The sequence below is a fragment of the Eptesicus fuscus genome, chromosome 9 (genome assembly GCF_027574615.1).
Source record: "Eptesicus fuscus isolate TK198812 chromosome 9, DD_ASM_mEF_20220401, whole genome shotgun sequence".
In the NCBI taxonomy this organism is placed as follows: domain Eukaryota; kingdom Metazoa; phylum Chordata; class Mammalia; order Chiroptera; family Vespertilionidae; genus Eptesicus; species Eptesicus fuscus.
Genome location: NC_072481.1, coordinates 71304532 through 71332462, shown reverse-complemented (window position 1 = coordinate 71332462; position 27931 = coordinate 71304532). Strand labels below are relative to the sequence as shown.

Genomic DNA, 27931 nt, shown 5'->3' with positions numbered 1-27931 from the left:
TCAATACCTAGCCAAGAACTGATTCTAATTCAGGCATTGCAGTGAGTCCATGGCGGGAGGGGGAGTGAGGAGGGATGGAGGTGGAGCCCTGAGACTCTAGGAATTCCCAGCCTTCTTATCAGAGGGCCATCATGTTCCTTCTTCTTTCTTTTCCAGCTGATGCCCATGTGACAAGAACAGAAATTCATACCTCACCTCCACCCCCACCCCCATAACATTTCCCCGGGTTGTCCTCTTCCTAGCACCATCTCTGGAGGCAAAATGTTCCTTCCACCTTCCACTGGAATTTTCACCACCTGCTCCCATCCAGTTCCCCTCTCCCGCGACCACAAAACACTTTCAGTCCCAATTAAGTAAAATTTCCCCGCTGGCCAAGGCAGTTTGGGCACCCAGTGTGGCAGGGTCACAGGACAAACACCGTGTGCTGGGCCACGCTGAACCAGAGACTAGAGCCAAGGAGAAACGGTGTTGTTGCCCGAGGCTCCCACTCCACCGAGGGAAGGCTGTGGAGGTAATGACTGGCCTCCAGGTGGTGGTGGCCGCCGCCTCCACCAGGGCCTCGGGCCAGCAGCTTGGAGAAGAGGCGGCTGAACCTGTTCACGGTGGTGACCGCTGGCTCTGGGCACAGGCCTGGCTGGATGGGTCAGAGCCCAAAGGCCACCTGACTGATGTCCAGGCCTGCCACGGAGTCCAGGGAGCCACATGGGCGACAAGCTCAGAGCTCTCCATCCAGTGCCCCAGCCACTCCAGGCAGCAGTCACAGCGCCGCGCTTGGGATGAGAAAGAGGCGGCCCGGAAGAAGCTCTGGGGCCTGCAAGGCGGCCCAGGTGAGCACAGGGAGGCGGTTGCCATTGAGGTGCAGAATGAGGAGGCCCAAGAGGTTCTGGAAGGCGCCCTCCTCCACGAAGGCGATACTGTTGCAATCCAGGTGGAGCAGCAAACCAGATAGGCGCCAGGAGTTGCCACCCAGGTTGAGCCTGGGGAGGTTGTGCGGCCGCTGAAGGCACCTGCGGGCAGCTCGGGCCAGCCCAGCGGGTTGTCCTTAAGCAGTAGGAGCTCCCTGGCACCACAGTTGGGGTGGGGGGGGGGGGGGGAGTGTTTGCAGGGAGCTGGAGGCCACCGCGCGTGGGTCAGGTAACGCATCACTTTTGTCCTTCTTTTCTTTATACTAATAAGTAAGTCACTAGGTCCAGCCCACACTCCAGGGTTTGAAACCAGGAGATGGGATTCTTTGGGAACTTCTTACAAGTCAAACTTAATTTGAAAGTAATGTTTCCTGTGTAATAATACAGAATGACCATGTAGAACGTCTATTATTAGAAGACGTGCCCGCTGCGGCGCCAGTGGGCTCCGCGGAGGAGCCGGGCTCAGGCTGCCCCGCCGCCCGAGCTCCAGTGCCGGCGGCCGAGGCGCGTGAGCAGCCGCTCGGTTGGGGGGGGGGGGGGGGGGACGTTCCGCTTTTCCGGCCTCTGCCCCGCGGCTGCCCTGCCCGGGGGGCTGCCCTGCCCGCGGCTGCGGAGGCCTCGGCGCCGCCCCTCCTGTGCCTGAGGCGGGGGTGCCGCACGGGCAGGGCGCTGGTTCTCCGTGGGGTCCGGTGACGCGCGCCGCGGGGCCGGCTCCTCGTTTGTGCGGTGGTGGGGGCGGCCGGCCGGCCCGGACGAGCCTGAGCTTCAGACGCCAGGAGTGGGTCCCGAGAGAAGTTCTGGGGGGTGGGGGAGCCGGCACAGAATTCCGGTTGGCGTAAGCTTGGTGGCGTCTAGAGGGGAGAAAGACGATGGCGCTTTCCTTGTGATGTGGCCGGCAGGCAGGGAGGGATGGCGCGGCCTGGGGACGGAGACTTGGGTGGAGTGAGGACCGGCTCCCCGTGCCGCCCGCCTCCAGGAAGACCTTCGGCCGCAGGCCCCCGGCTTAGCTCCGGCGTCTAAGATCTCCAAACCCGTGGCTCAGCCAGTCAGACAGCGGAGGGCGCCACCAGCGCGGGGCCATGCAGTCCCAGGAGCTGGTCCGGTATTTCCGGATTCCGGAGCTGGCCGACTTCCGCCAGTACGTCCGCGGGCTTCCCGCCAACGCGCCCTTGGGCTTCGGCGCCTTCTCCGCGCTCACCGCCTTGTGGAACGCCATGAGGCCCAGGGCCCCCAAGCCGCCGGGGGACCTCTCCCTGCAGTCGGTGGAGGTGGCGGGCAGCGGCGGCGCTCGGAGATCCACGCTCCTGGATAGCGACGAGCTCCTGGTGCACTTGTACGACGACGTCAGGACCGTCTACGAGGGTTTCCAGAGGGGCGTCCGCGTGTCCAACGACGGCCCTTGTTTGGGCTCTCGGAAGCCAGACCAGCCCTACGAATGGCTTTCCTACCAGCAGGTTGCGGACCTGTCCGAGTGCGTGGGCTCGGCCCTGGTCCACAAGGGCTTCAAGGCCGCGCCCGACCAGTACGTCGGCATCTTTGCCCAGAACAGACCTGAGTGGGTGGTCATCGAGTATGGATGCTTTGCTTACTCCATGGTGGCCGTTCCCCTCTATGACACCCTGGGAACCGAAGCCGTCGCTTACATAGTCAACAATGCTGAGCTCGCCCTGGTGTTTGTGGACAAGCCAGAGAAGGCCAGCCTGTTACTGGAAGGCGTAGAAAATAAGTCGACCCCGGGCCTTAAAATCGTAGTCCTCATGGACGCCTATGAAAGCGACCTGTTGGAACGCGGCAACAAGTGCGGGGTGGAGATCATCGGCCTGAAGGCCCTGGAGGACCTGGGACGAGCCAACAGGAAGAAGCCCCAGCCTCCCGCCCCTGAAGACCTGGCAGTAATTTGTTTCACAAGTGGAACCACGGGCCTCCCCAAGGGGGCAATGATCACTCATCGCAACATAGTGAGCGACTTCTCCGCGTTTGTGAAAGTGACAGAGAAGGTGATTGGCCTGAACGTCAGTGACACACACATTTCCTTTTTACCCCTTGCACACATGTATGAGCAGCTCTTGCAGTGTGCGATCCTGTGCCACGGGGCGAAAATAGGATTTTTCCAAGGCGATCTCAAGCTGCTTATGGATGACCTCAAAGTGCTTCAACCCACCATCTTTCCCGTGGTCCCGAGGCTGCTGAACCGGATGTTCGACAGGATTTTGGGGCAGGCAGACACCACACTGAAGCGGTTGCTACTGGACTTCGCCTCCAAGAGGAAACAAGCAGAGCTTCGCGGTGGCGTCATTCGAAACAACAGCCTGTGGGATAAACTGATCTTCCGCAAAATACAGTCAAACCTGGGAGGGAAGGTCCGGCTGATGGTCACGGGGGCTGCGCCCGTGTCAGACACGGTGCTGATGTTCATGCGAGCGGCGGTCGGCTGTCATTTCTATGAAGGCTATGGACAGACTGAGTGCACAGCCTGCTGCTCGCTGACCGTCCCCGGAGAATGGACTGCAGGCCACGTCGGTGCCCCAGTGCCTTGCAATCTGATAAAACTCGTCGATGTGAAAGAGATGAACTATCTGGCTGCCAACGGCGAGGGCGAGGTGTGTGTGAAAGGACCAAATGTATTTCAAGGCTACCTGAAGGACCCGGTGAAAACAAAAGAAGCTCTGGACAGACATGGCTGGTTGCACACAGGGGACATCGGGAAATGGTTACCGAATGGGGCCTTGAAGATCATCGACAGGAAGAAGCATATATTTAAACTGGCACAAGGGGAATACATAGCACCCGAAAAGATCGAGAATATCTACGTACGGAGCGAACCCGTCGCGCAGGTGTTCGTCCACGGAGACAGCTTGCAGGCATTTCTCATAGCCTTCGTGGTCCCGGACGTGGAGACGCTGGGCCGCTGGGCGGGGAAGCGAGGCCTGGTGGGGTCCTTCGAGGAGCTGTGCCGCAGCAAGGAAGTCAAGGAGGCCATCCTAGAGGACTTGGTGAGGCTGGGGAAGGAGTCTGGCCTGAAGTCATTCGAGCAGGTCAAAGGCATCACGCTCCACCCTGAACTGTTCTCTGTGGAAAACGGCCTTCTGACCCCGACAATGAAGGCAAAAAGGCCAGAACTTCGGAATTATTTCAGGTCACAGATAGACGAACTTTATTCCACCATCAAAGCTTAAGGGAGGAGGAACGGTCAGAAGAAGCCACACACCTCCACGATCTCCTCCTCCGGGTGGCTTTCACGTTGGCGGTTTGACTACACGAGCATAGGGAATGGGGAAGGGCCTGCCTTGTTCGACTTGTGCATTGGATTCTTGTCAGGAATATTAGAGGAGGCGGGACTCTGCCTCACAGTCACCTCGCATGGCAGATCATGTACCCATGTGGTGAGACACCATTTCCAAAATGAGCCTTAACAATAGCCAAGGGGAACTATACATGTGCTAGTTTATCTGTGACTTCCTTAGTTCAGAAGGTGGATGTGGAACTTCTGTCTCCCTGTTTTTCTAACCAAGGGACTAGGACTTACTATTTCTGAATGTCTGCTGCTTGCTGCAAACTCTGCAGTCGTTGGCTGCTCAGAAGAATACGTGCACTGGAAGGAAACTGTCCCTTACAACCAGCCCAGCTGGAGAATGTCACAACTGGACCAGAGATCTTTATTGTTCCTTTGGAGCCAAAGGTTCCCAGCGAAGTGCAGGACAGACCAATTCAGGATAATATAGATACTGAGTCTCATTCACGGGGCGGCTCCCAGGGTGAATGGATTCTGGTGCCCACGGGGCAGAGTGCTCTCGGGGCCTTCTCTCCAGACTCTCCCTCCCTCTGTCCCCGGGCTTATGAGAAATCTGCCTTACACTCGACAGTGAAGACAAGCATTTCAAGAAAGAATCACCTGACAAGACCATGCTCAACTGTGAAGCCTAAGTAACTGTCCACTTCATCTCCACTGAACATCCCTCTGTGATGGCCAACAGGTTTTTAATGTGGTTTTCATATCAGAAGTTCCCAATGTGATTAGCTGGCTTTTCCCCAGAATAAACTCTCAGGCAAGGCACGTCTCCGAGACGTTAAGGAAGTGCATAGACGTGGGTACTAATGGAAATGGATGGTAATAAACTTGCTCTCCTGCCGTCATGCTTCCTGACTCCTGTGAAATGTTTCGGCAAGCCAAATTCTTGGGGGTGGAAGTCCAAACACTCATTTCCTGGGAGTCACTCCTCCCAGGATTTCTTTAAGTTAATTTGGGAAATTAGCAGCATTTCACTTACCGCAAGCCTTTGCCACATGTGACTGGAGTAAGTTGTCATTATGCACTTGAAGCAGTCGCTTCTGGGTGTGAGTACACATGGCACACAGCACAGGAGGTTGCACTCAAGTCATCATCATAGCCTAATTGTGTGTGTGTGTGTGTGTGTTCACTGCACAAAAAGTCAATAACTTGCCACATTGGTGGTTTTGAATGTTTGCTTTACCGTGTTGACTATTTCTATGTTTTATAAAAGCTAAAACAGAATTTTCAAAAACAATGAAGGAGACCAAAGTAAATATTTCTGCATTTTAAAAAAAAAGAAAAAAGAAGGCTCATGCACTAAAACTTTCATCTTTTAGTTAATGCCTAAAATTCCAGAGGGCCAATCCTTGTCCTGGTTGCCCCCAACTGCCCTCCCCTGCAGGCCTGATCACCCCCAACTGTCCTCCCCTGCAGGCCTGGTGACCCCCAACTGCTCTCCCCTGCAGGCCTGATTGCCCCCAATTGCCCTCCCTTGCAGGCCTGGTCACCCCTAACTGCCCTTTTTTCTAGGCTTGATCGCCCCCAACTGCCCTCCCTTGCAGGCCTGGTCCCTCCTAACTGCCCTCCCCTGCTGGCCATCTTTGACCACATGGGGGCGGCCATCTTGTGTGTTGGAGTGATGGTCAATTTGCATATTACCTCTTTATTAGATAGGATTGGAGTTATTGATCCAAAATCCCCTTCTCTTTTCTTCTCTCCACTTTAATTTCCCTACATTCACATTCTCCTCTCTGCTTCAAATATCAGTTCTTCCCTCCTGCATCAAAGGAATATTCTTCTGTGGCTACACCCTCCATCTCTCTTTTTTTAGTCCATTCTTCATTTGGGATTAGACTTGTCAGCAAATAGCAGAAAATCACCAAATAACAGTGGCTTAAAAAAAAGACAAGTGTTTTTCTCACATGAAACAGATCTAGAAGTAGTCTGTTTAAGACTGATATGGCAGCTCCACCAGTTGTCTGGGACCCATGCTTTCTTCTTTCTCACGCCTCTACCATCACTCAAGTGGCACAAACTTGCTGCTTGCAAACCAGATAGCACACACTACTTTTCATGGTGTAAAATGAAGTTAAAGAAGGCAAGGGAAGACCTCGCCGGTTTGGCTCAGTGGATAGAGCATCAGCCCACAGACGGAAGGGTCCTGGGTTCCATTCCGGTCAAAGGCAGGTACCTTGGTTGCAGGTTCCTCTGCCCTGGTCAGGGTGCATGCAGGAGGCAACCAGTCAATGTGTTTTTGTGTTTCTCTCACATTGATGTTTCTGTCTCTCCTTCTCCCTTCCACTCTTTCTAAAAATCAATGGACTCAGGTGAGGATTAACCAAAAGAAGAGGAAGGAGGAGAAGGAAGGAGGAGGAGGAGGAAGAGGAGAGGAGGAGGAAGAAGAGGAGGAGGAGGAGGAGGAGGAGGAGGAGGAGGAGGAGGCAGGAAGAGGGGGGAAGGGAGGGGAAGGGGAAGGGGGAGGGGGGGGGAAGGGAGGAGGAGGAGGCAAGGGAAGACATCCTCGCTTTTGAGATGTCCCTTAAGAACTACACAACACTCAATTTATATGTAATTGGCCAAAACTTAGCCACATCTGGCTGCAAGGGAAACAATGCAAGGAGCTATTTAGCTGAGTGGCAGTGTGCCCACTGAGAAATCTGTTTTGTAAGGGTGGAAAAAGGTTTTCTGTTATAAAAGAAGTAGAAAAGAATACATTTAGTGAGGCACTCATCCTTTCTCACTTCCAACGACATCCATCTACTTCAATCTCTTTCCATTCCCCTCAAACTTTCTAGCTCGCCACCCTTCATCCTGAAAGAAATCCAAAAGCTTCTATTGATTCAGGTCTTTCTCTCCCCTTCACTGCAAGACATTTTTTATCACTCTCTTTACAATTTCTATAACATTTCTTCTTTTCTGCTTATTCCCAATCCCTAGTCACCATCTCACCTTTAGGTTATATACCTTCCTAACTAGTCTGAGTTCCCGGGAAATTTAACAAACATCTTTACCCCAACCAATTCTTTAAATTTAAATTTTATTTATATTTAACTTCACAAATAATACAAGAATGATTTTTTTTTTTAAGTATACGTAATGCAAACGTCTCTTTCGGCCACACCCCAGGCTACATTAAAACCTTTAGAATTTGCCAAAAGGATGGAGAAGGGGAAACGCGGACGAAGGCCTCGGTCACTGCGAGTGTCACCGCCCCCACAACGTGCTCTCCCTGCAAAAGGATGGTACGCCCGGAGAAAACGCTAAACCCCGAGTCCTTGGGAATCCCGCGGAATACCCGGGACCGCCGGAACCCGGCCGGCGGGCGGAGGTTAGGGAAGAGGTTCTCGCGAGATCCACAACTCTCGCGGGAACCGCGAGCGAGACCCTTCTCTGACGCACTTCCGTGGCTCCGGAACCGAGACCGGCCAGGTGGCTGCCAGCCGGTGAGATGGTGATCACCAGGTCGGGGCGGCCGCAGGCCGACATCCAAGCTACGTCGCCTGAAAGCTCCAGGCAGAAGGTAGGAAATAGCGAGGCTCCCTCATTTCTGCTCGCCGCTTCGCAGAGTGGCGCCCAGGGAGGGGGAGGGAGCGGGGGCGGCGGGCGGCGCCAGGGTCCCGCGCAGTGTGTGTGGTGGTGGTGGTGGTGGTGATGGGGGGGGGGTGGTGATGGTGGTGGGGGGCGGGGGCCGGCGGTCGGCGACCCTGAAGCTGGAGCTTCTGGACGAGCCTGCAGCGCGCGGCTGCGTACCGGCCGCCGCTGAGCTCGTCACTTCCTTTGCTGTCTTTAAGGCGGTCGGTCCTTAGTGTGGAACCGAGAGGTTGGTTAACTTGCTTTGGGTAGTTCAGCTCCAATGCAGATGAACAGCTCAGACCTTTTAACTTCGCTATTAACACCGTACTAAGGGTTTATTTTGGCCACCAAGCGTGAGCTAATTTAGCGGGTTTGGAGTGAAGGGCACCTTTTCTCATGGGGAGGCTGGCGGTGACCCCACAGCACCTCCTTTTGGCGTGGGGAGGTCTACAGTGATGCCGCCTGGTGGCTCTCGGGGACGCTAGTTGTTGCTACCTCTGATTCTGTGATGAAGGAAAACGAACGTTAATTCTCTTACGTATGCAAAGGTAAGGGCAGCGACCAGTTCTGTTGGTGTGTGTTCCTAAACATATCTTTGCTCAGAGATAATAGTCTCCTTATTCCCTCTTCCCCATGTGTTTCGGAATATAGGTCCACCTAGAATATTTGACATTTTTAGGTGTAGAAATATTTTCTATTATTATTATCATTATTATCATTATTATTATTTTGCTCTCTAAAGCCAGACTCAAGGACTTGGGTGAGGCGAGTGAAGCAGGGCCCTGCAAATGCAGGGACAGATACAGAATGTAAGTTTTTTTAAATAATGGATGGTGGTGTTGGGTTTTGTGTTCATCTAGTTTACTGGAGGTTTTTTTTAGTGCTTCTAGTTTACTTAGTTTTTTTAGTGCTGTCTTAAAATTTTCTCCTGAGGGTAGTGCCTCACTCACCTTGCCCATGTCTTATTAACAGTGTGCGTTCTCTGGCTTACAGAATTCTGCTGAAAGAATTCAGTTGAATCCAAAAGGCAGGAAGGAATCTCCATCTGATGACTCAAGTACTGCTGAATCACAGAGCAATAGGAAACAAAGTCCAATCCCTAAATCTGGAAAGAGGAAGAGCAGAACTAGAGCCTCATTCTCAGAAATGAACAAACCAGCTACTGATGGAGAGACATCTGAAGCAGAGTCAAGTTGTTCTGTGTCTGAGCCCCAGAATTCCATTTTAAGAATAACTAGAAGAAGGCAAATCTTAGTTGCATGCACCCCAGTGTCCAGTGTTAGGAAAAGGCTGAAAATAACTTCAATAAGTGAGTCTCAGACTGAAGAAGAAGTCTCTGAAGCAGAATCGCATGCTTCAGGTATTTCTAGAATTGTGCCTTCTACGAGAACCAGAAGTAAGGCTAAATACCTAACAGATCCAAGCCAAGAATTACATTCAGAAGCTATTTCTGATGCTGAATCATCATGCTCAGAAATTTCGACGTTTTCTGGTATTGCGACTAGAACAACAAGGAGTATGCAGAGGAAATTACAGGCACAAACAGAGGAGAAAGATACTAAAATTATACCAGGAAATGAAAAGCAAATGATAAATACATCTATGAATTCAGATACTAGACAAACTTCTTGTTTACAAGCAAGATCTCTTTCTCAGATAAATAAGCCAAATTTCTCTAATGAAATCTGTAATGACATTGATAATGATTCCGTCCATGGAAAGTCAGGAAAAAAACCAACAGTGCAAAAATGCCAACGTCTTAATAGAAAGGAAAAACAGGCCAATGTTGCACCTCTCAAAGAAATAACAAAGCAGAATTGTAAGAGTTTAGATGAAGAAGCTGAAGGAATGATAGATAAGGGGAAAGAAATTAATGAGAAAAATTCTGAGTTGAGTTTTCCTGAACTTCAGGACGCTGGGCTTCAGCAGTTAATTTCTCAAAAGCATTCAACCCCCCAAAATAACAAAACTACATCAAAGCCCTCAAGTCTGAACTCTGAGGCTATAATGAAATCATTAGCTCAAACATTTGCAGTTGTGGAAATAGACAGATGGACTGAAGAGAGAAAGAGCACCATACAAAGAAGTGACTTAGCATCTAGTGATGGCGGTGGTAGTGAAGAAGAGTGCACAATTATAGCTGACAGTGAAGACATGAATGAAGAAAGAGATGTAGATTTTGAGTGTGATACCAAACTGTACAAGTCTGAGCTCAACACATCTCAGGATGATTCTGTTTTATTACTTCTCAGCAGTGATGAAAGCCAGCAGTCTGAAAACAGTGAGAATGAAGAGGACACTATGTGTTTTGTTGAAAATAGTGTTCAAAGGGGCTCATTACATGGAGACTCAGAAAATAAGTTATGTGACAATGCATTGTTTGTAATTGACACAACTCCTGGATTAAGTGCTGATAAAAATTTTTACTTGGATTCGGAAGACAAGGCAAGTGAGGTTGCCATTGAGGAAGAAAAAGAGGAGGAGGATGAAAAAAGTGAAGAACCATCAGACCAAGATGAAAATGAAGATGAGTTTAGTGATGAAGATGACTTACTAAGTGGCACAACGTCTAAACTGTAAGTCTTGCCTTTATTTTAAAATAAGTTTTTGATACACATTTCAAGTGGCTAATTTACCATAAAAATATAAAATATTAAAAAGCCAGGGAATTGAGAAAATTATTGCCTCGAGTTCTATATGGAAGAGCTCTTTTATCCAGAATTTCCTTCATCTCTCTGGATGCCTATGTTAATCATATTTTTCCCAACAATGATAGCTAAAAGTGCTTCTTTTTGTGATACATTAAAAATCATTTGTTAGTATTTTCCTGTATGATTGTTAATAGCAATATAAAAGGAAAGAAAAAGAATTTGTTTTTTACTATATGTTGATTGTACAGAAGTTGAAAATTAATAAAAGCCATCTGTCACCTACTGAAAGGCATTAATGTTTAGGGCTACTTCTTTAGTTTCTTTTTCTCTGCTTTAAATTTGTTTTTCCCAAGTATAGGCCGTGGTAGCAGTGTATCCACAAAATACAGGCATCCTTATAAGGAATTACATATTAATGGATGCCTAGTGAAATCAGTCTGAGGATAGACTCAGGCATTTTTATTTTTTAAAAGCCATGGTCCTCCATAGTAGTATAATTATAATGTACATTCAGGGTTGAGAATTTAAAGACACTGCAATAGAATTTCACTTTCTAGTAAAGGTTGATTATCAAAACTTTCAGCTGCTCTGTTTATATGAATAATTAGGAAAGAAAGTGACTGTAAGTCCAAGTATACTTGCTTATAAAAAGGACTTTTCAGTAATATAAAGTAGAAATTCTCATTACATTAATATAGCAGGACACCAGGCCAACAGCAGAAGAGTAATTTGTTAAGTTTGGGGAAAGACATATTTTTTTAAAAGTTCCTGTGGGAAATATGGATGCTCATCTGTTTAAAACTTCCTTGGTTTAGTGGCACTACCAAATCCTTTGGTTACCCAGAATATTCTAAGTTTGGATAACTTGGAAATTCAGGGTAGAAGAACCTGTCTTTCTCATTGGTTTTATTTTTAATTTTTATCAGAGTTACTATCTTCATGTATTATCTCATTGGTTTTAGAGATGAAAGTATGTACATTTATTAACTCACTACCTACATATGAAGTTGAGCCAAATTGCCAGTGGCAGCTCATCTTCTTTTCTTTATAAAAATCCTGTTAAGAAATCTATTGGTATATTATATGGCCTTAATCCTCTTAAAGAAAATCTGGGGAATAAATTTGCATGTGCTCCCAAAAAACTTTTTTGTTTAATTCATTATTCATCCCAGAATTTTTTCCTTTTTTTTTTTTAAATATATTTTATTGATTTTTTACAGAGAGGAAGGGAGAAGGATAGATAGTTAGAAACATCGATCAGCTGCCTCCTGCACACCTCCTACTGGGGATGTGCCCGAAACCAAGGTACCTGCCCTTGACCGGAATCGAACCCGGGACCTTTCAGTCCTCTATCCACTGAGCCAAACCAGTTAGGGCCCAGAATTTTTTTCTTAATGTCTTTTACTAGATTATGTATTTGTTCAGATTTTCAAAACTTCATTGTAAAGATAAGGATTTGTTTTGGTCGTTGACAGTAAAGAGGGAGAGAAGGGGAAAAAGTGATTTTGAAATAGTCTCAATTGTTTCCATTTTGATTTAATTACTTGATCTTTAAGTGATCGTTTCTCTTTCAGTCTGAAGTTGACAAGCAGCAGCATAGACCCTGGTCTGAGTATCAAGCAATTGGGTGGTTTGTATATAAATTTTAATGCAGACAAACTACAATCAAACAAGAAAACCCTAACACAGATCAAGGAGAAAAAGAAAAATGAGGTCAGTTACATAGAACCAGCCAATTACTTGTAGAAATGATTAGTCCTTGATAAGAGACCAATTTTCCTACAGTGAAATCACATCAAGCCTGCTGTGCTCCTTTTTTCCTTCTTTCCAGAACAATCGTTACTCTTTTTTTATGAAGTCCTAGCTGCAAAGGATGACTCTCTTGCACCCACCAGTTATGATCCCAGGGGGAGTTATATTTTCTTTTCTTTTCTTTTCTTTTCTTGCCATACTTTTAGTTTTTAACTGTTCTGGACTGTGATGAGAATCTAAAGGCTGTGAGTGCCTGCCTTCCTCACCAGAAAAAGACTTAAAATTGTACATTTAATTTCAGAAGAAAATCATAGGGTAGCTTTAGCTGTCCCCTTGCACAGCTTCACATTTGTATTTTCTAGCCTTGCTGCCTCTTCAGGTGTTTCTTCAAGACTTTAAATCTAAGTGCCTGTTGTCTGTTCTTTGATATGTGCTCAGGCACTTGACCTCACTAATTGCCCTACTTCTCTATTTCCTGCCTGAACCAGCTCCTCCTCTTGTATTCTCTATCATGGTTAATGATGCCAGAATCTTTCTATTTTGCAATCAGAAAACCTAGGCTACAAGGCTTCTTACATACTTTCTACTCTGTTCCCTCCTTTCACCGCAGTGTCACTGGCTCATGCAGGCCTTTAGACTACTGCAGTAGCCTTCTTACTCATTGTTCTTCAAGCTATTCTCCATGCTCTTCCTAGATTTCCTAAAAACAAATCTGAGCAAGTTTGCCGACCAACCAGTCTTTCAGTGGTTCCTCAGAGCTTTTAAGGTGCCTTTATTACTCCAACTCTATTCACTTGCTGCGTTCTTGTCATCAAAGACTTCTATAGTTACCTAAACATCCCTTGGTCGTTCCCAGGCTAATGTAGAGATAGATCACTGTCTTTGAGAAACATTCTTTGACCCTAGTGCTTCCCCTAACCTCCTTTGTGCTTCTGCAACACTCAGTATCGATTGAATCCATTATTAATCGTTATTTTATTGTTAATTTAATCGTTATATAATTGTTATTTTTTAAAAAAATATATTTTATTGATTTTTTACAGAGAGGAAGAGAGAGGGATAGAGAGTTAGAAACATCGATGATAGAGAAACATCGATCAGCTGCCTCTTGCACACCCCCTACTGGGGATGTGCCCGCAACCAAGGTACATGCCCTTGACCGGAATCGAACCCGGGACCTTTGAGTCTGCAGGCTGACGCTCTATCTACTGAGCCAAACCGGTTTCGGCTATAATTGTTATTTTATTGTCTTTTATCTTTGTATTCCTAAAACAGGATTTCTCAACCTCACAATATTTGCATTTTGGACTGGATAATTCTTTATTGTGGGAGAGTGTCTGCGCATTATAGGATGTTTAGCAGCAGACTTGGCCTCTACCCACTAGATAGCACCCACACCTCACACCGTGTACTCACACATTCACAAACACCCAAAATGTCTTCAGATATTGTCAATTGCTCCCAATGGAGAACCACTATCTTAAACTCTAGTATGATACTTGACACACAACAAGTTCTTAATAATGTGTTAAACGGCTTGCTCTCTTTTCTGAGTGATAGGAAAGTCTAGACTGCTACTGTACTACCCAGAAACTTCTAAGCCTAAACCTGAATTGGGGATGTCTGGATTAATAATTGATAATGTCAAATGTTATTGACCAAATTAATATATGCAGTATTCCTATGAACTAATTTGAAGACAAAGGAATAGTCTTTTTTAGTTCTTGCACTGGGAGAAATTACTAATTACGCTAAGGCTTCTTTTAGTCATATAAATGGTATTTATTATAATATTTAATCATCCTAGGCAAAAAGACAAAAAATGCAGAAGTAATTTAGGAAAGATTAACAGATTTGACTGACTACACAAAATTTTTTAAAACTTAACATGTTAAGCGCCATGTCAGTCACCGGTGACTGACACTGTACTTTTCATCCAGACCTCCTCAGTCACTGGTGCAGCCAGCATATTGGTGAAATCAGATATCGTGGGCTAAAGGGAAAGGAAGACAAAACAGGCTTGGCGCTTAACAAGTTAAGCAATTAAAAACACCTTAAAGACAAGTAAAGGACCACATTCATATCACTAAGATACAAAATACATTTCTATAAATTAGAACACAACCCTAATTTAAAATGAAAAAAAAAAAGCAAAACAAAAACAAAAAACTACAGGCATTCCCACAGATGAGGACTTGATGTGTAAAGATGATCAACAGCAAATGAAAATAGCCAAGAGACACCACTGACAACATACAAGAAGATAATACCCAGTGTTGGTGGCAATATAAAGATAAGGGCCCTGATTAACTGTTGGTAGGAGTTTATACTATTTGAATGCAAGGCAATTTAGCATTACCTGTACAATTTTTAAATAACACATTTTGGAATTTGTTTTACAGAAATAATCACAAGTGTGCAGAGGTGGTGTTTATAATGATTAATGGAAAAATGTTTAATAGAAACTGTTAAAACTAAATGTCAGAAGGAAACCTGTGTTGTATAACAGCTATTAAGAAAATTGTTGACCTGTGTATTTATTGACATTGAAAGATAATCTGAGATACACTGAGTTGCAAAAAGCAGATTTGTCTAGATAGGATGATCTCATTAGTATAACATAAAAAGTATATGTTGTTGAATCAAAATCTGTATCATGTACTTAATAGTCTAGCCCCATGGTCAGCAAACTGCGGCTCTCGAGCCAGACGCGGCTCTTTGGCCCCTTGAGTGTGGCTCTTCCATAAAATACCACGGCCTGGGCGAGTCTATTTTGAAGAAGTGGCGTTAGAAGAAGTATAAGTTTAAAAAATTTGGCTCTCAAAAGAAATTTCAATCGTTGTACTGTTGATATTTGGCTCTGTTGACGAATGAGTTTGCCGACCACTGGTCTAGCCTGTCTCCTCAGATTACAAGCTGTTTACCAACTTCAAAAGAACTTACTAAAAACCAGTCAGGTTTTCTTCAGGGATTTCAAGAGCCATTGTGGTATTGTTCCCATTATCCAGTTGTTGGGTGCAGGTGGCTGGTTGCACACCAATAAATACAAGTGGACACAATGTAAATCCAATGTGTTCAAATTCAGATTAGTAAAAGAAAGTTGAACTGATCAATTTCATAAATTTCCTAAAATAATCCTTCAGTTTGCTTTCTAAAACATTTTTATCTATAACAATAAAAGCATAATATGCTAATTAAATGGATGTCCTTCTGGATGACCTTCCGGACGAAGCTGGGGCTGCAAGGGAAGCCTGGGTTCCCCGGTGCCAGAGGGAAGCCATTGCTGGCAGCCGGGGGAAGGAAGGCCTACTCTTGCATGAATTTTGTGCATCGGGCCTCTAGTTGTAATATAATATACAAATTTAAAGACAGGTACAACTTTGCATAAAGAAGGTTAATATAGCCTGGCCAGTGTGGTCCAGTGGTTGAGCGTTGACCTGTGCACCACGAGGTCACCAGTTCAATTTCCTGGGCAAGTCATATGCTTATGTTACACGCTCTATCCCCAATGGGGGGCGTGTAGGAGGCAGCTGATCGATGTTGATGTTTCTCTCCGATGTTTGTATCTCCCTCTCTCCAAAATCAATAACATTTTTTTAAAAAGGTGAATATATTTGGAGTAGTCTTCAGTCTGAGAGATGTTTCCATAATAAGGCAAAAAATGATGAAAAAGTTATATGACATTTTGTAATTTTAGAACAAATTTAATATTTTCACAGATTATGCAGAAAGCCATCATTACTCCTGATTTTGAAAAAAACTACTGTGTCCCACCATATCGTGAATCAAAACATCAGCTTCAAAAACAACGTAGAGTAAGTACAGTGACTCATTATTTAGAATGTTCAGATATGTTCAGCTCATATATGACATGGTTATATAACTAAAATTTTTTTTTTTTTTTGAAGAAAATTGTTACGGATACCTAAAGGCTTATAAAATGTGGTTCCATAAACATGTTTTATATGGATTTTCACAAAGTGAAAGTGCACTGAATGGTGCACATAGATATAACTTTTTTCCTTAAAAACAATGACAATTACCATGTAAGATCACTGTCTAGGCTTATGGGTACCATTCATTAAAGGCCAAGAACTGTTTGTCTGTTCCTCTAGGCTTATGGGTACCATTCATTAAAGGCCAAGAACTGTTTGTCTGTTGCAGTCTGTTGAAGGGAATTTAATGTATGTAGCCAGCTAAAAATCTGGTCTATTTAATCTACCAAATGAACTGGTTTTATAAGAAAAACGACAGGGATGGCTTCCCTAAGTACTTCCAGGTATGAAGCAAACAGAATATGGGGGGGTGGGAGGGTTTGCTTCCATCTGACATTTCAACTGATAAGCATAAAGAAGTTATCAAGAGAGTTTGGAGGAAATTTAAGGAAGGTGCTCCAATAATGTCACTAATATGATAGACCTATGCACATGGTGGATACTTGATAATATTGGTTGTATGAATGCAACAAAAAATTAAGCAAATCACTTGCTAGGAGTTTTTAAAAGAATAATTTTTTTAATATGTTTTTTTAATTGATTTTACAGAGAGATATATATCAATCAGTTGCCTCCCATATGCACCCTGACGGGGACTAAACCTAAAACCTGGGTATGTGCCCTGACCAGGAATTGAATTGGCAACCTTTCGGTGCATGGGATGAGATGCTTAACCAACTCAGCCACACTGGCCAGGGCTAATTTATTTTTATTTATTTATTTATTTTTAAATATATTTTTATTTCTTTCAGAGAGGAAGGAAGAGGGAGAGAGACATAGAAACATCAATGATGAGAGAGAATCATTGATCGACTGCCTCCTGCACATCCCCCACTGGGGATCAAGCTCGAAACCCTGGCATGTGTCCTGACCGGGAGTTGGAACTGTGACCTCCTGGTTCATAGTTCGACTCTCAACCACTGAGCCACACTGGCCAGGTTATTTTTATTTTTTAAGAAGTAATACAAATTTTTGGACTGTTGGAGTGAGTAACTTTGAGATACCTGAGTGGCTAAAGGAAAGTGTTAATGTTTACATATAAGCTTCAGAAGCAAAAATGTTTTTATACATTATCTCTTGTGTAGGCTATTTTAGACAATAGAAATTAAAGCTGTGGGTTATTCTCCCAGTAAGTCAGCAATTCTTACTAAAATACAAAATTAAATTTAAAGGAGCCCTCATGTATGAAATTGGTAATGCTTTACCTAATTTACCAGAGAGATCACTTTTTGTGGTTTCATTCCTTTTATACAAAATAAATCTGGAGACTAATACATTCTGTAAAGTAACACCTTATTTGTTTTAATTAATGAAATATTCTGTGTGTACAATTTTGGGGGAAATAAGGTATAGTTTATACACTTTATTAAAGTTAGAATGTTTATTTTTGAAATCTGAATTTCAGAAAGAACGACAAAAAACAGCAGGTGATGGCTGGTTTGGTATGAAAGCTCCAGAATTAACAGATGAACTAAAAAATGATCTCAAAGCACTGAAGATGAGAGCTGGCATGGACCCAAAAAGGTTTTATAAGAAAAACGACAGGGATGGCTTCCCTAAGTACTTCCAGGTATGAAGCAAACAGAATAGTGGTGGTGACATTCTGTGGATTTTAGCTTGGAAAGCATTATAGTGTTATTTCTGTTTACTCTTAAGATAGATGAATATTTGCAGTGCACATCTGCTCAAGCCATATAATGGTCAGAACCTAATTCATACAGCCACCAGCTTGTAATGGCTTTCCATAGAGAGAGACAATGTTACAGATGGTAACTAGGTTCCTAGGTCAGCTCTCTAAAAGTTAAGGAACCTATAAGGTGGGTGTTCCATCTATGAATCCTAATAGCTTCTTATGAGCAAGAATTCTTACAGAATGGAGGGGGAAGGAGGGAATCATTTGTACCAACTCTTCTTTTCAGGGTAGAGGGATATCCCCAGGCAACTAGAAAATAAGTTAAAAATTGGTTTTCAAAGTATTTTCAGATGAAAGTCCAATGGAGTCATGGAGTCATCCTTTGGAGCTCTCAAGTTCATTTTGTTCTTGACTACCTTTCATGTCATTCATCTGGATTATTAATTAGAATAGTCTGCCCTCCCTTCTAGTATATCCTCCATATTGCAGCCAGTTATTCTTAAAAAGGGGCAATCTGTTCAGTGATAGCACAAATATCACTTAATGATAACCTTCAGTGATTCTTTGTGACCTTGATAGGGCCTTTCACAATCTGCACCCAAACCAGTTCACCAGCCCTCACTTTGTCACATAGCCCTCTTATGCGTGAACACACTCAACTATTCAGTCTTCTCGGAACATGCACAGACTGTTGTTGGCATTTGACTTTGCGTGTGCTTGGCTCTGCCATGTTTGCTGGTGAAATTTTACCCATATAAATCCAAGCTAAAATGTCATCCTTTGTGAAACCTTTCTCTCTCTCAGACACAATTGGTCACTCAGTTTCTAGAGCATTGTAATCTTTTGTTCAGCATAATACAGTGTTATGCTTTAAGTTTGTAGTTACCTATCTGTGGACCTTCCTTCTAAGACTGAGCTACTCACTGCCAGGGACCATAAGATCTTTATCTTTGCTTCCCTAAACCAGGACAGTGCCTGGCACATAGCAGACACTCGGTAAAATTTACTTGTTTGAATCTATGAACTAATGAAGAATGGTCAATAAGAAGGTTCTAAGCTGGCAGCATTTATAATAATCTAGGACAGTGGTCGGCAAACTGCAGCTCGAGAGCCACATGCGGCTCTTTGACCCCTTGAGTGTGGCTCTTCCACAAAATACCATAGCGTGGGCGAGTCTATTTTGAAGAAGTGGCGTTAGAAGAAGTTTAAGTTTAAAAAATTTGGCTCTCAAAAGAAATTTCATGGCAATGGTAAGATATGTACACATATAATACCTTAATAAAAAGAGGTTTTCATTGCAAAAAAAAAAAAAAGAAATTTCAATCGTTGTACTGTTGATATTTGGCTCTGTTGACTAATGAGTTTGCCGACCACTGATCTAGGAGATGAAATAGGGGTGAAGTAGAATTTATGTGTCGATTTCATTAAATTGGGAAGTTAAAACAAGAGTTTATATTATCTGTCCCACTTTTTTCCTCTAATTACACTGTTCATCAAGAATTTACTGTCTAGCACTAAATTATATAAGGAATTTTGGGTTTATTATAAACTAATGAAGAAATGTCATTAGGACCTAATGCAGATTGAATAGGTGATTTATTTTTGCTCTTAAAAATGGCAAAAATTAACTTTAATGTTGGTGTAATGTATGCTTATGTTTTTCACTTCTATAAATACACTTTGTAAGAGCTACTCTGAAATAGGAAAGCAACATTGCATTCAGGTGTCATATGACTTATTTTATCAATTGCTCATAGATTGGCACCATTGTTGACAATCCAGCTGACTTCTACCATTCACGAATTCCCAAGAAGCAAAGGAAGAAAACTATTGTGGAAGAACTGCTGGCCGATTCTGAGTTTAGAAGGTAAAGGAATTTATGTTTCACTTTATAATATGTATGCTTTCCTTTAGAATATGCGTAAACTTAAAATTTCAGATATTTTTATTTTTATTTTTTAAAAATATATTTTATTGATTTTTTACAGAGAGGAAGGGAGAGGGATAGATAGTTAGAAACATCGATCAGCTGCCTCCTGCACACCCCCTACTGGGGATGTGTCTGCAACCAAGGTACATGCCCCTGACCAGAATCGAACCTGGACCCTTCAGTCCGTAGGCCGATGCTCTATCCACTTAGCAAAAAATTTCAGATATTTTTGAATGCTTTTATTTTATCATGCTTTCTCAACAGCAGCACTACTTAAATTTTGGATGGGATAATTTTTTATTAGGAGGGACTTTCTTGTGCATTGTAGGATGTTTAACAGCCTCCTCGGCCTCTTCCCACTATATGCCAGTAGCAATACTCCATTCATAACAATAAAAAATGTCTTCAGACATTTCCAAATGCCCCTGCAGAGCATAAGCATTCCCAGTTTAGAACTACTGCTTTAGAGAGATGAAAATATTTGACTGGTTAGAGATGAATGAGCCTGCAAAGAAGACTAGGAAAGAATAGCCAAGGGGATATTAAGAAAACCAGGAGGACACAATGACATAGAAGTCAAGGAAAGAGAATGTTTTAAGCAGGTATAAGCCAGAGGGAGTGATTAACAGAAATGCTGCCGAGAGATAAGATCTAAAAAAACTTCGTTTGGATTTAGTTACAGTAACTTTGGCAGGGGCTTTAGGGAAGTGATGGGGAAGAAAACAACTGTAGAGTGAGTTGAAAATGAAGAAATGGCATGGCTGTTGTGGCTTAATGGTTGAGTGTCAAACAGGAGGTCACTGTTCGATTTCGGGTCAGGGCACATGCCCGGGTTTTAGGCTCGATCCCCAGTAAGTGGCGTGCAGGAGGCAGCCAATCAGTGATTCTCTCTCATCATTGATGTTTCTATCTCTCTCTCCCTCACCCTTTCTCTGTGAAATAAATAGAAAAATATATATTTTTTAAAATAAAAAAGACATTTAAGAAGTCTCAGCAATTTAAAAAAAGAAAATGAAGAAATGGACATACCTCTCTGAAGTTCTGTTGTGAAGAGGAAGAGAGAGGCAGGGCTAGTAGATGTGGACTTAGGATTTTTAAAGATGGGAACAATTTGAATATGTTTAAAGCTCCTTGAAGCAGCTACTTATCTATACTAATAAAAAGGGTAATATGCTAATTAAACGGGGTTGACCGGGACATCTTCCAGTCGTCTGGTCCTCCTTCCAGACAAAGCCATGGTGGCGGGGGCCGAGGTAGAGGCAATTAGGGGCGATCAGACCTGCAGAGGAGCAATTATGAGCGATCAGGCCGGCAGGCAGAGGGGTTAGGGGTGATCAGGCAGATGAGCGGGTAGGAGCCAGTGGTCCCGGATTGCGAGAGGGATGTCCAACCGCCATCCCCCGAGGGGTCCCGAATTGGAGAAGGTGCAGTCTGGGCTGAGGGGCCACCCCCTCCTCCATGCATGAATTTCGTGCACCGGGCCTCTATTATATTATAGGAGATTTAAAAGCATACCTCTGCTAAAATCCCAGATTGGTTTAATAGCAAAAGTGAAAATATTTATCAAGGGTTCTAAAAATAATACAGATTGTGGGTATGGAAAATGTGCTTTTCTTTGTTAGGTAGTTTTTGGTTTTGTTTCATTTTTTTCAAATTATTGTTATTGATTTTTAGAGATAGAGAGAGGGGGAGAGAGAGAGAGAAAGAGTGAAACATCAGTTTATTGTTCCACTTATCTATTCATTCATTGGTTGATTCCTATATGTGCCCTGACCAGGGATCAAACCCAAAACCTTGGCCTGTTGTAATGATGCTTTAACCAACTGAGCTACCTGGTCAGGGCTGGCTTTGTTTTATTTTTAATCTAACCTTAGATTTGTTAGAAAGTCTGTGTAAGTTGTGTTTTGGGCATTGAATGGGCTGTAAAGTTGTAAAGGCTTAAATAGCTTCTGTTTTAGAGAGAATTTTAGCTAATCCTCGGCTTTAGTAATGTGATAACATTTACTTAACACAGTGAATGTGCTTTAGAACAAAGGAATTTTGTATGTTTAGAGAATTTTTTAACTTCGTAATTAACTGGACTGACAGCTTCTAGCTACCACAGCATTATTTTTCTGCAGTAAATTGTGCTTCTGTGTTTCCAAAGCCCAATGGGGAAATATAGTCTATAGTAGCAATTCTCTGGTCTGAGGATGCCTTTACACTCTGACGAATTATTGAAGACCCAGAGAACTTGTGTTCTGTGGATTCCATTTATCAATATTCACTATAATGGAAATTAGAATTTAGAAACTTTAAGAATATTTATCAATTCATTTTAAAGTAATAAACCCATTACACACTAACATATTTTCATGAACAAAACAAAAATAATTAAATTTAAATCTCTTTAATGTCTGGCTTAAAGACAGTTGGAGCCTCATATCTGCTTCTATGTCAGTCTGTTGGGATACAACACATTGTGTCTCTAGCCTCAGGAAAACCTCCCTGTACACTCATGCGGTAGGCAACAATGTCTTAGTATCCTTGTAAAATAGTGTTTACTTCATGGACTCCTGGAAGGGTCTCATTCCCAGACCATATTTTGAAAACCATTGGTCTTTGGTATATTTCTTAAGGTTCTAAGAAGTATGTTGTGTGTTTACAGGTAAGTGCAACTTTTTGTTTTACTTAGTCCTTTATTTACATTTTTATCCCACAAAAGTATTTAAAGCATTTGATATTAGCTGGATGTAGTGCATGAGTTTCTAGTGACTGAAAGTTTTCAAAAGCTTCCCTCTATAGTTGTCATTTTTTCTCACTAGACCATAAGCTCCATGAGGGCAGGGAGTTTGTCTGGTTCACTCCTCTGTCCCCAACTCCTAGTATGGCTCCTTACACATGGTGGAACTTAGTATAAATATAATGAATAGATGGTAAAAATGCACACACAGGAACTTAGTACAAATGTGATGAATAGATGGTAAAAATGCACATATAAAAATTTGAGATTTAAAAGCGGGCTCCACCTCCCCAAAATGTTACATTAACTTCTAAAGTCTGATTTGTCATACTTTAGAACTTAAAAGTTTGGTTTTTATTTTTAGATACAACCGGAGGAAGTACTCAGAGATCATGGCTGAAAAAACAGCAAATGCAGCAGGAAAGAAGTTCCGAAAGAAGAAGAAATTTCGCAATTAAGATTCGCCAAGCAGACCACAATATTTTACCTCTCCCCTTTATTTATTTACCAAAGATGTCTTTCGAAACCAGCACCATCACAAAAAATTAACATAGACTGGCCCTATTTATTTATAGGGATTTTTCTGTTTGGAAAAGTTGATTTGAGTGAGATTCGATCATGTGCCCCTTGGAGTAAAAGTAGATGTGTCTACAAAAATCCCACCCATGCTTAGACCCATAGAGGGGGGAAAAGGAAGAGAACGTTAACAAACTTAATGGACATTTTGTAAAGTTTTCAATGCTTGGTTATTAAAGAAAATTGAATTAAAAGATTTAGAAAGTATAACGTTTGTTAACATTCAAAAAACTTGAATATGATCAAAGATATATGTAACCAAATTGTAATTAACAGTATTTTAATTAAAGATGTAGGGGGTGGGGTGTGTGTAAGGGAAAGAGAGTAGACAGGAAATGCTCTTTTGTTAGCTGTAAATTTAGGTCCAAAAAATACAGAGATCTGGACTGAGATGCACAGATCTACTTGTGGCCAGTATAAAAGTCATAGTTGAAACTAAAGGAATGATACAAAAGGACTTAAAAATAATGAAGACTACCTAGAAAGATTGGGTTAAAGCTGATGAAAGAAGGACTTCCAAAATACCTTAAGATCTTGAACAATTTCTAAAATAGCCTGTCTTGTTTCAAAATGTTTTTAAGACAGCTTATTTAAAAAATGCATACAACACAGCTATTTTTTTAAGTGAAGAAATTAGAGAAAGGAAATTGAGGATGGAATAAATTAGATGAAGCCAGGGTGAAAGTTAATAAAACAATTCTGTGACACATGGTAAAGGTGGGCTGTGAACTTTCTAACATCTAACAAAAAATCAGTTCTGTGTCAGTGTTCTGCCATAAGATAAAAACAACTACTTTAAAGAAACATTCCTATTATTAAGACCTGAGAAAACGTCCTTGGGTCCTTCCCATAACAAGAATGTGAGATGAGAGGCAATACTTGGCTATCGAGACCATAAATGGCAGAGTTTTTTAAGAAAATGAAAAGGGGTAAGGGGCAGGGAGGCTGTATAGCAAAGTTCAATAGAACCTTGAGTAAAGTTTTGGGATAAATTCATGGGATCCTACTCTTAGAAATAGCAAGTTAGAAGAAAACATGCTCATATGAAAAAAAAATTTTAATACTATTGCAATTCAGTCTCAAGCAATGGCAACTATTCAGAATAACTACCTATAATATTTTCAGTTAGTGTTAAAACAAAAAAGACTTTCTAGGTAATCAATTCCTTAAGCATCTAATTAAAGGGTAAAATTCATCTCATTGTTACACAATTTAAAAGTAATGTTTCCTGTTTTAAAAGTAAAGAAGGAATGCTTCCACTTACTAATAGTTTCCATGAAGCAGGGTCAACAGCATGACCTGTAATTAAATGTCATAGCAGATCAGTGTTTTATCAAAGAAAATATCTCAAAATGAAATGTGAAATTAGGTATGGGGAGTTTCTGAAATGGAAAAGGTTATTAATAAATACTCACTAAACACCAACTGTAAGACAAAAACTGTTTTAGCCTCAGGTGACAGGTGGTTCATAGTGCATGTTCGTTCCAGTTGTCCCTGCATTACAAATTACCCCAAAAATCAGTGACTCAGAATAACCATTGTTTTCATTGTATCTCATGATTTGATGGGGCACGGCATGGTGCTTTTACATGCTATTGAATTAGTAGTATTTAGCTGACAGCTAAGCAAATCTGGAAGGTTTGAAACGCTTCCCCAACATGTCTGGCACCTTGTAATGTTCTCTTAAAAGTAGGATGATAATTAAAATTTTTCTTAGTTTAAACAGTATAACATAAAAATTGCTATAAAAACAAAACAAAACCCACAAATTTTGTGTGGCACTGAAGGTTCTAGCATGGTTAAATGGCCTCAGCATGTAGTATTTAGGACGTTCTACTTCCCATGTACCTCCTTCATAGTCGCTCTCTAAGGTAAGGAAAGTTACCAGATTGAAGTGAATAAGGTTGCTATATTAAGAGGTCACCATGTGTAGTCACCCTTGCCCTATTAGGGAGAAGCCTGTCATCCTCTTCCAAACAAGCGGAAATTGAACTTGGGGCATTCCTGAGCCAGACTTTTTCTATTAAAGGTAAGGGATGATGGGTTATTCTTAAGGCTTACCTGAGAAGTCCTGCAGTCAGGGTGCTCTTCTAGCACCGAGTGGTACTTCCACTTTGGCAGTTCTTCCTTATGGTTACAACCTACTTAGAAGATTTGCAAAGCAGGGACTGGTAGGACTCAGGCACCAAATTTCTTTTTTTTTTTTTTTTTTTTTTTTAAATATTTTTATTGAGGTATTATATGTGTACATATCTTACTATTACCCCCCCCCACCCCACACCCACACATGCCCTCCCCCCCCCAGAGTTTTGCGTCCATTGTTTATGCTTATATGCATGCATACAAGTCCTTCGTTTGATTTCATAACTCCCCCACCTTTCCCAAACTTTCCCCCTGTACTTTGAAAGTCTGTTTGATGCTTTACTGTCTCTGTATCTATCTTTTTGTTCACCACTTTATAATGTTCTTTACTATCCCTAAATGAGTGAGATCATGTGGTATTTTTCTTTCATTGACTGGCTTATTTCACTTAGCATAATGTTCTCCAATTCCATCCAGGTTGCTGCAAATGATGAGAGTTCCTTCTTTTTTATGGCAGCATAGTATTCCATTGTGTAGATGTACCACAGTTTTCCGATCCAGTCATCCGCTGATGGGCACCTAGGCTGTTTCCAAATCTTAGCTATTGTAAATTGTGCTGCTATGAACATAGTGGTCAAGCACCAAATTTCTGACCTCAAACCCCATGCAACATTCTGAAATGTTGACGTCTTGTTCATTAAGGAAAGAGAAAATGAGTTAGTAGAAGAAGAAGAAGTCATAGCTTACCTCTGAAATGTGAAGCTTTATCACAACTTTCACTACAGTCTTCAATAGTGTGCTGGAAAAAAACTGGACAGATAAATGTAAAAGAGAAATTGGACCATCTTCTTAGACCATATATGAAAATAAAATGGGTTAAAGACTTAAGTGTAAGACCTGAAATAAAATTTCTAGAAGAAAACAGGCAATAAACTCTGACATCAGTCTTAGAAATATCTTTTTCAATATGTCTCCTTTGACAAGGGCAACAACAAAAATAAAAACTATATCAAATTTTAAAAGTTTTTGTACAACAAAGGAAACCATCAACAACAAAAAGACAACCTACTAAATGGGAGAAAACATTTGCAAATGGTATCCCTGATAAGGGGTTATTACCCAAAATATATAGGGAACTCATACAGCTTAACACTCAAAAACCATCCAATTAAAAATGGCAGAGGACCTGAGTAGACATTTCTCGAAACAACATATCGATGACCAATAGACAAAAAATGAAGTTCAAAATCACTGATCAAGGAAATGCAAATCACAATGTGATACCACTTCATACCCATCAGAAAATCAGTAAGTGCTGGTAAGGATGTGGAGAAAAGGGAACCTTTTTGTTGGGATTGTAAATTGGTGCAGCCACCGTGGGAAACAGATGGAGATTCTTCAAAAAAAAATTAAAGATAGAGCTGCCATGTGATAGCAATTACATTTCTGGGTATGTAGCTGAAGAAAACAAAAACAGGATCTCAAAAAGATGTATGCACCCCTATGTTCACTGCAGTTTTATTTACAATAGCCAAGATACAGGAGCAACTTTGGTGCCCATTGATAGGTGATAAATGGATAAAGAAGATGTGAATTTATACACACACACACACACACAATGTAATATTATCCTACTAGAGGCCTGGTGCATGAATTCATACACGGGTGGGGACCCTATGCCTGGCTGGCAATTGGGGCCGATCGGGGCCATCTTGCGCAGTCCCCGTGGTAGGTTGGCCAACTGGGGAGGGACTGCAGGAGGGCTCCAGGGTGTGTCCAGTCCTAATTGGCCCAGACCCCAGCAGCAAGCTAACCTACCGGTTGGAGCGTCTGCCCCGGTGGTCAGTGCATGTCATAGGGAGTGGTTGAGCGACCTTAGCATATCATTAGCATATTATGCTTTGATTGGCTGAACAGTCGACTGGACGACCAGACACTTAGCATATAGGATATAATAAAAGCCTAATCTGCAAATTGTCCCCGTGGGTGGGAGTTCAACTGACCAGGAATTAGACGCGTGCTGACCACCAGGGGGCAGCGTGGTGCTGGTAGCAGGCAGCAGTGGAGGTGCTGCTGGCCCCAATGGACCCTGATGAGAGCAGGACCACGGTGGGTGGCGCCAGGCCAAGGCAGGTGCAAGTGGGGTCCCCGGTCACCCCACAGATCAGCCCTAATCGCTGGCCAGGCCTAGGGCCCCTAACCGTGCATGAATTTCATGCACTGGGCCTCTAGTTCAGCAATAAAAGGAATGAAATATTGCCATTTGCAAGCACATGGTTGCACCTAGAGGGTATGATGCTAAGTGAAATGAAAGAACAGCCTGGCCACCATGGCTCAGTAGTTGAGTCTCGACCTATGAACTGGGGTGGGGGTGGGGAGTCACGGTTTGATTCCTGGTCAGGGCATATGCCCGTGTTGTGGGCTCGGTCTCCAGTGTGGGGCAGCAGGAGGCAGCTGATCAGTGATTCTTCTCATTATTGATGTTTCTATCTCTCCCTCTCTTCCTCTCTGAAATTAATAAAAATATATTTAAAAACAAAGCAAAACAGAAACAGGCCCATAGATACAGAGAACAAGCTGATGATTACCAAAGGGCAGGGGGGTAAAAAATGGGGGAGGGCCCTTGGAATTTATCTGTAACATCTGCCCTTCCAGCCATATCTGTCACTTCTCCCTACTTCAGCTATTGACAGAAGGTCATCTCAGCTGCCTGGATCTGGAGGGTAGCAGATGTCCACGTGAAATAAAAGGTTGTTAAACTGGCCCAGTGCCTTTCCTTGTCCTTCATTTGATCACAACTTTAGCCCTTGTTGCATATTTAACCTGACTATAGTCCTTTAA

The 27931-nt window shown here is 42.8% G+C and overlaps 2 protein-coding genes across 3 annotated transcripts; both read left to right on the top strand.

Annotated features, from left to right (window-relative positions):
• The first annotated feature begins 1698 nt into the window (after positions 1 to 1698).
• On the top strand, positions 1699 to 5041 carry LOC103298023 (long-chain-fatty-acid--CoA ligase 1-like). Its single transcript, XM_054721392.1, has one exon. The coding sequence runs from the start codon at positions 1985 to 1987 to the stop codon at positions 4079 to 4081; it is 2097 nt and encodes a 698-aa protein (XP_054577367.1). The 5' UTR covers positions 1699 to 1984; the 3' UTR covers positions 4082 to 5041.
• Positions 5042 to 7591: 2550 nt separating this feature from the next.
• Positions 7592 to 25197, top strand: DNTTIP2 (deoxynucleotidyltransferase terminal interacting protein 2). 2 transcript variants are annotated; one of them, XM_008154740.3, is made up of 7 exons: positions 7592 to 7696; positions 8743 to 10325; positions 11975 to 12113; positions 15872 to 15967; positions 17553 to 17717; positions 19538 to 19647; positions 22797 to 25197. In XM_008154740.3, exons 1-7 carry the CDS (start codon positions 7625 to 7627, stop codon positions 22888 to 22890), a joined length of 2259 nt encoding a protein of 752 aa, XP_008152962.2. In that variant the 5' UTR covers positions 7592 to 7624; the 3' UTR covers positions 22891 to 25197. The 2 variants fall into 2 exon arrangements, with proteins under 2 accessions (XP_008152962.2, XP_054577366.1); XM_054721391.1 differs by having other exon boundaries at positions 8722 to 10325.
• Positions 25198 to 27931: the final 2734 nt, after the last annotated feature.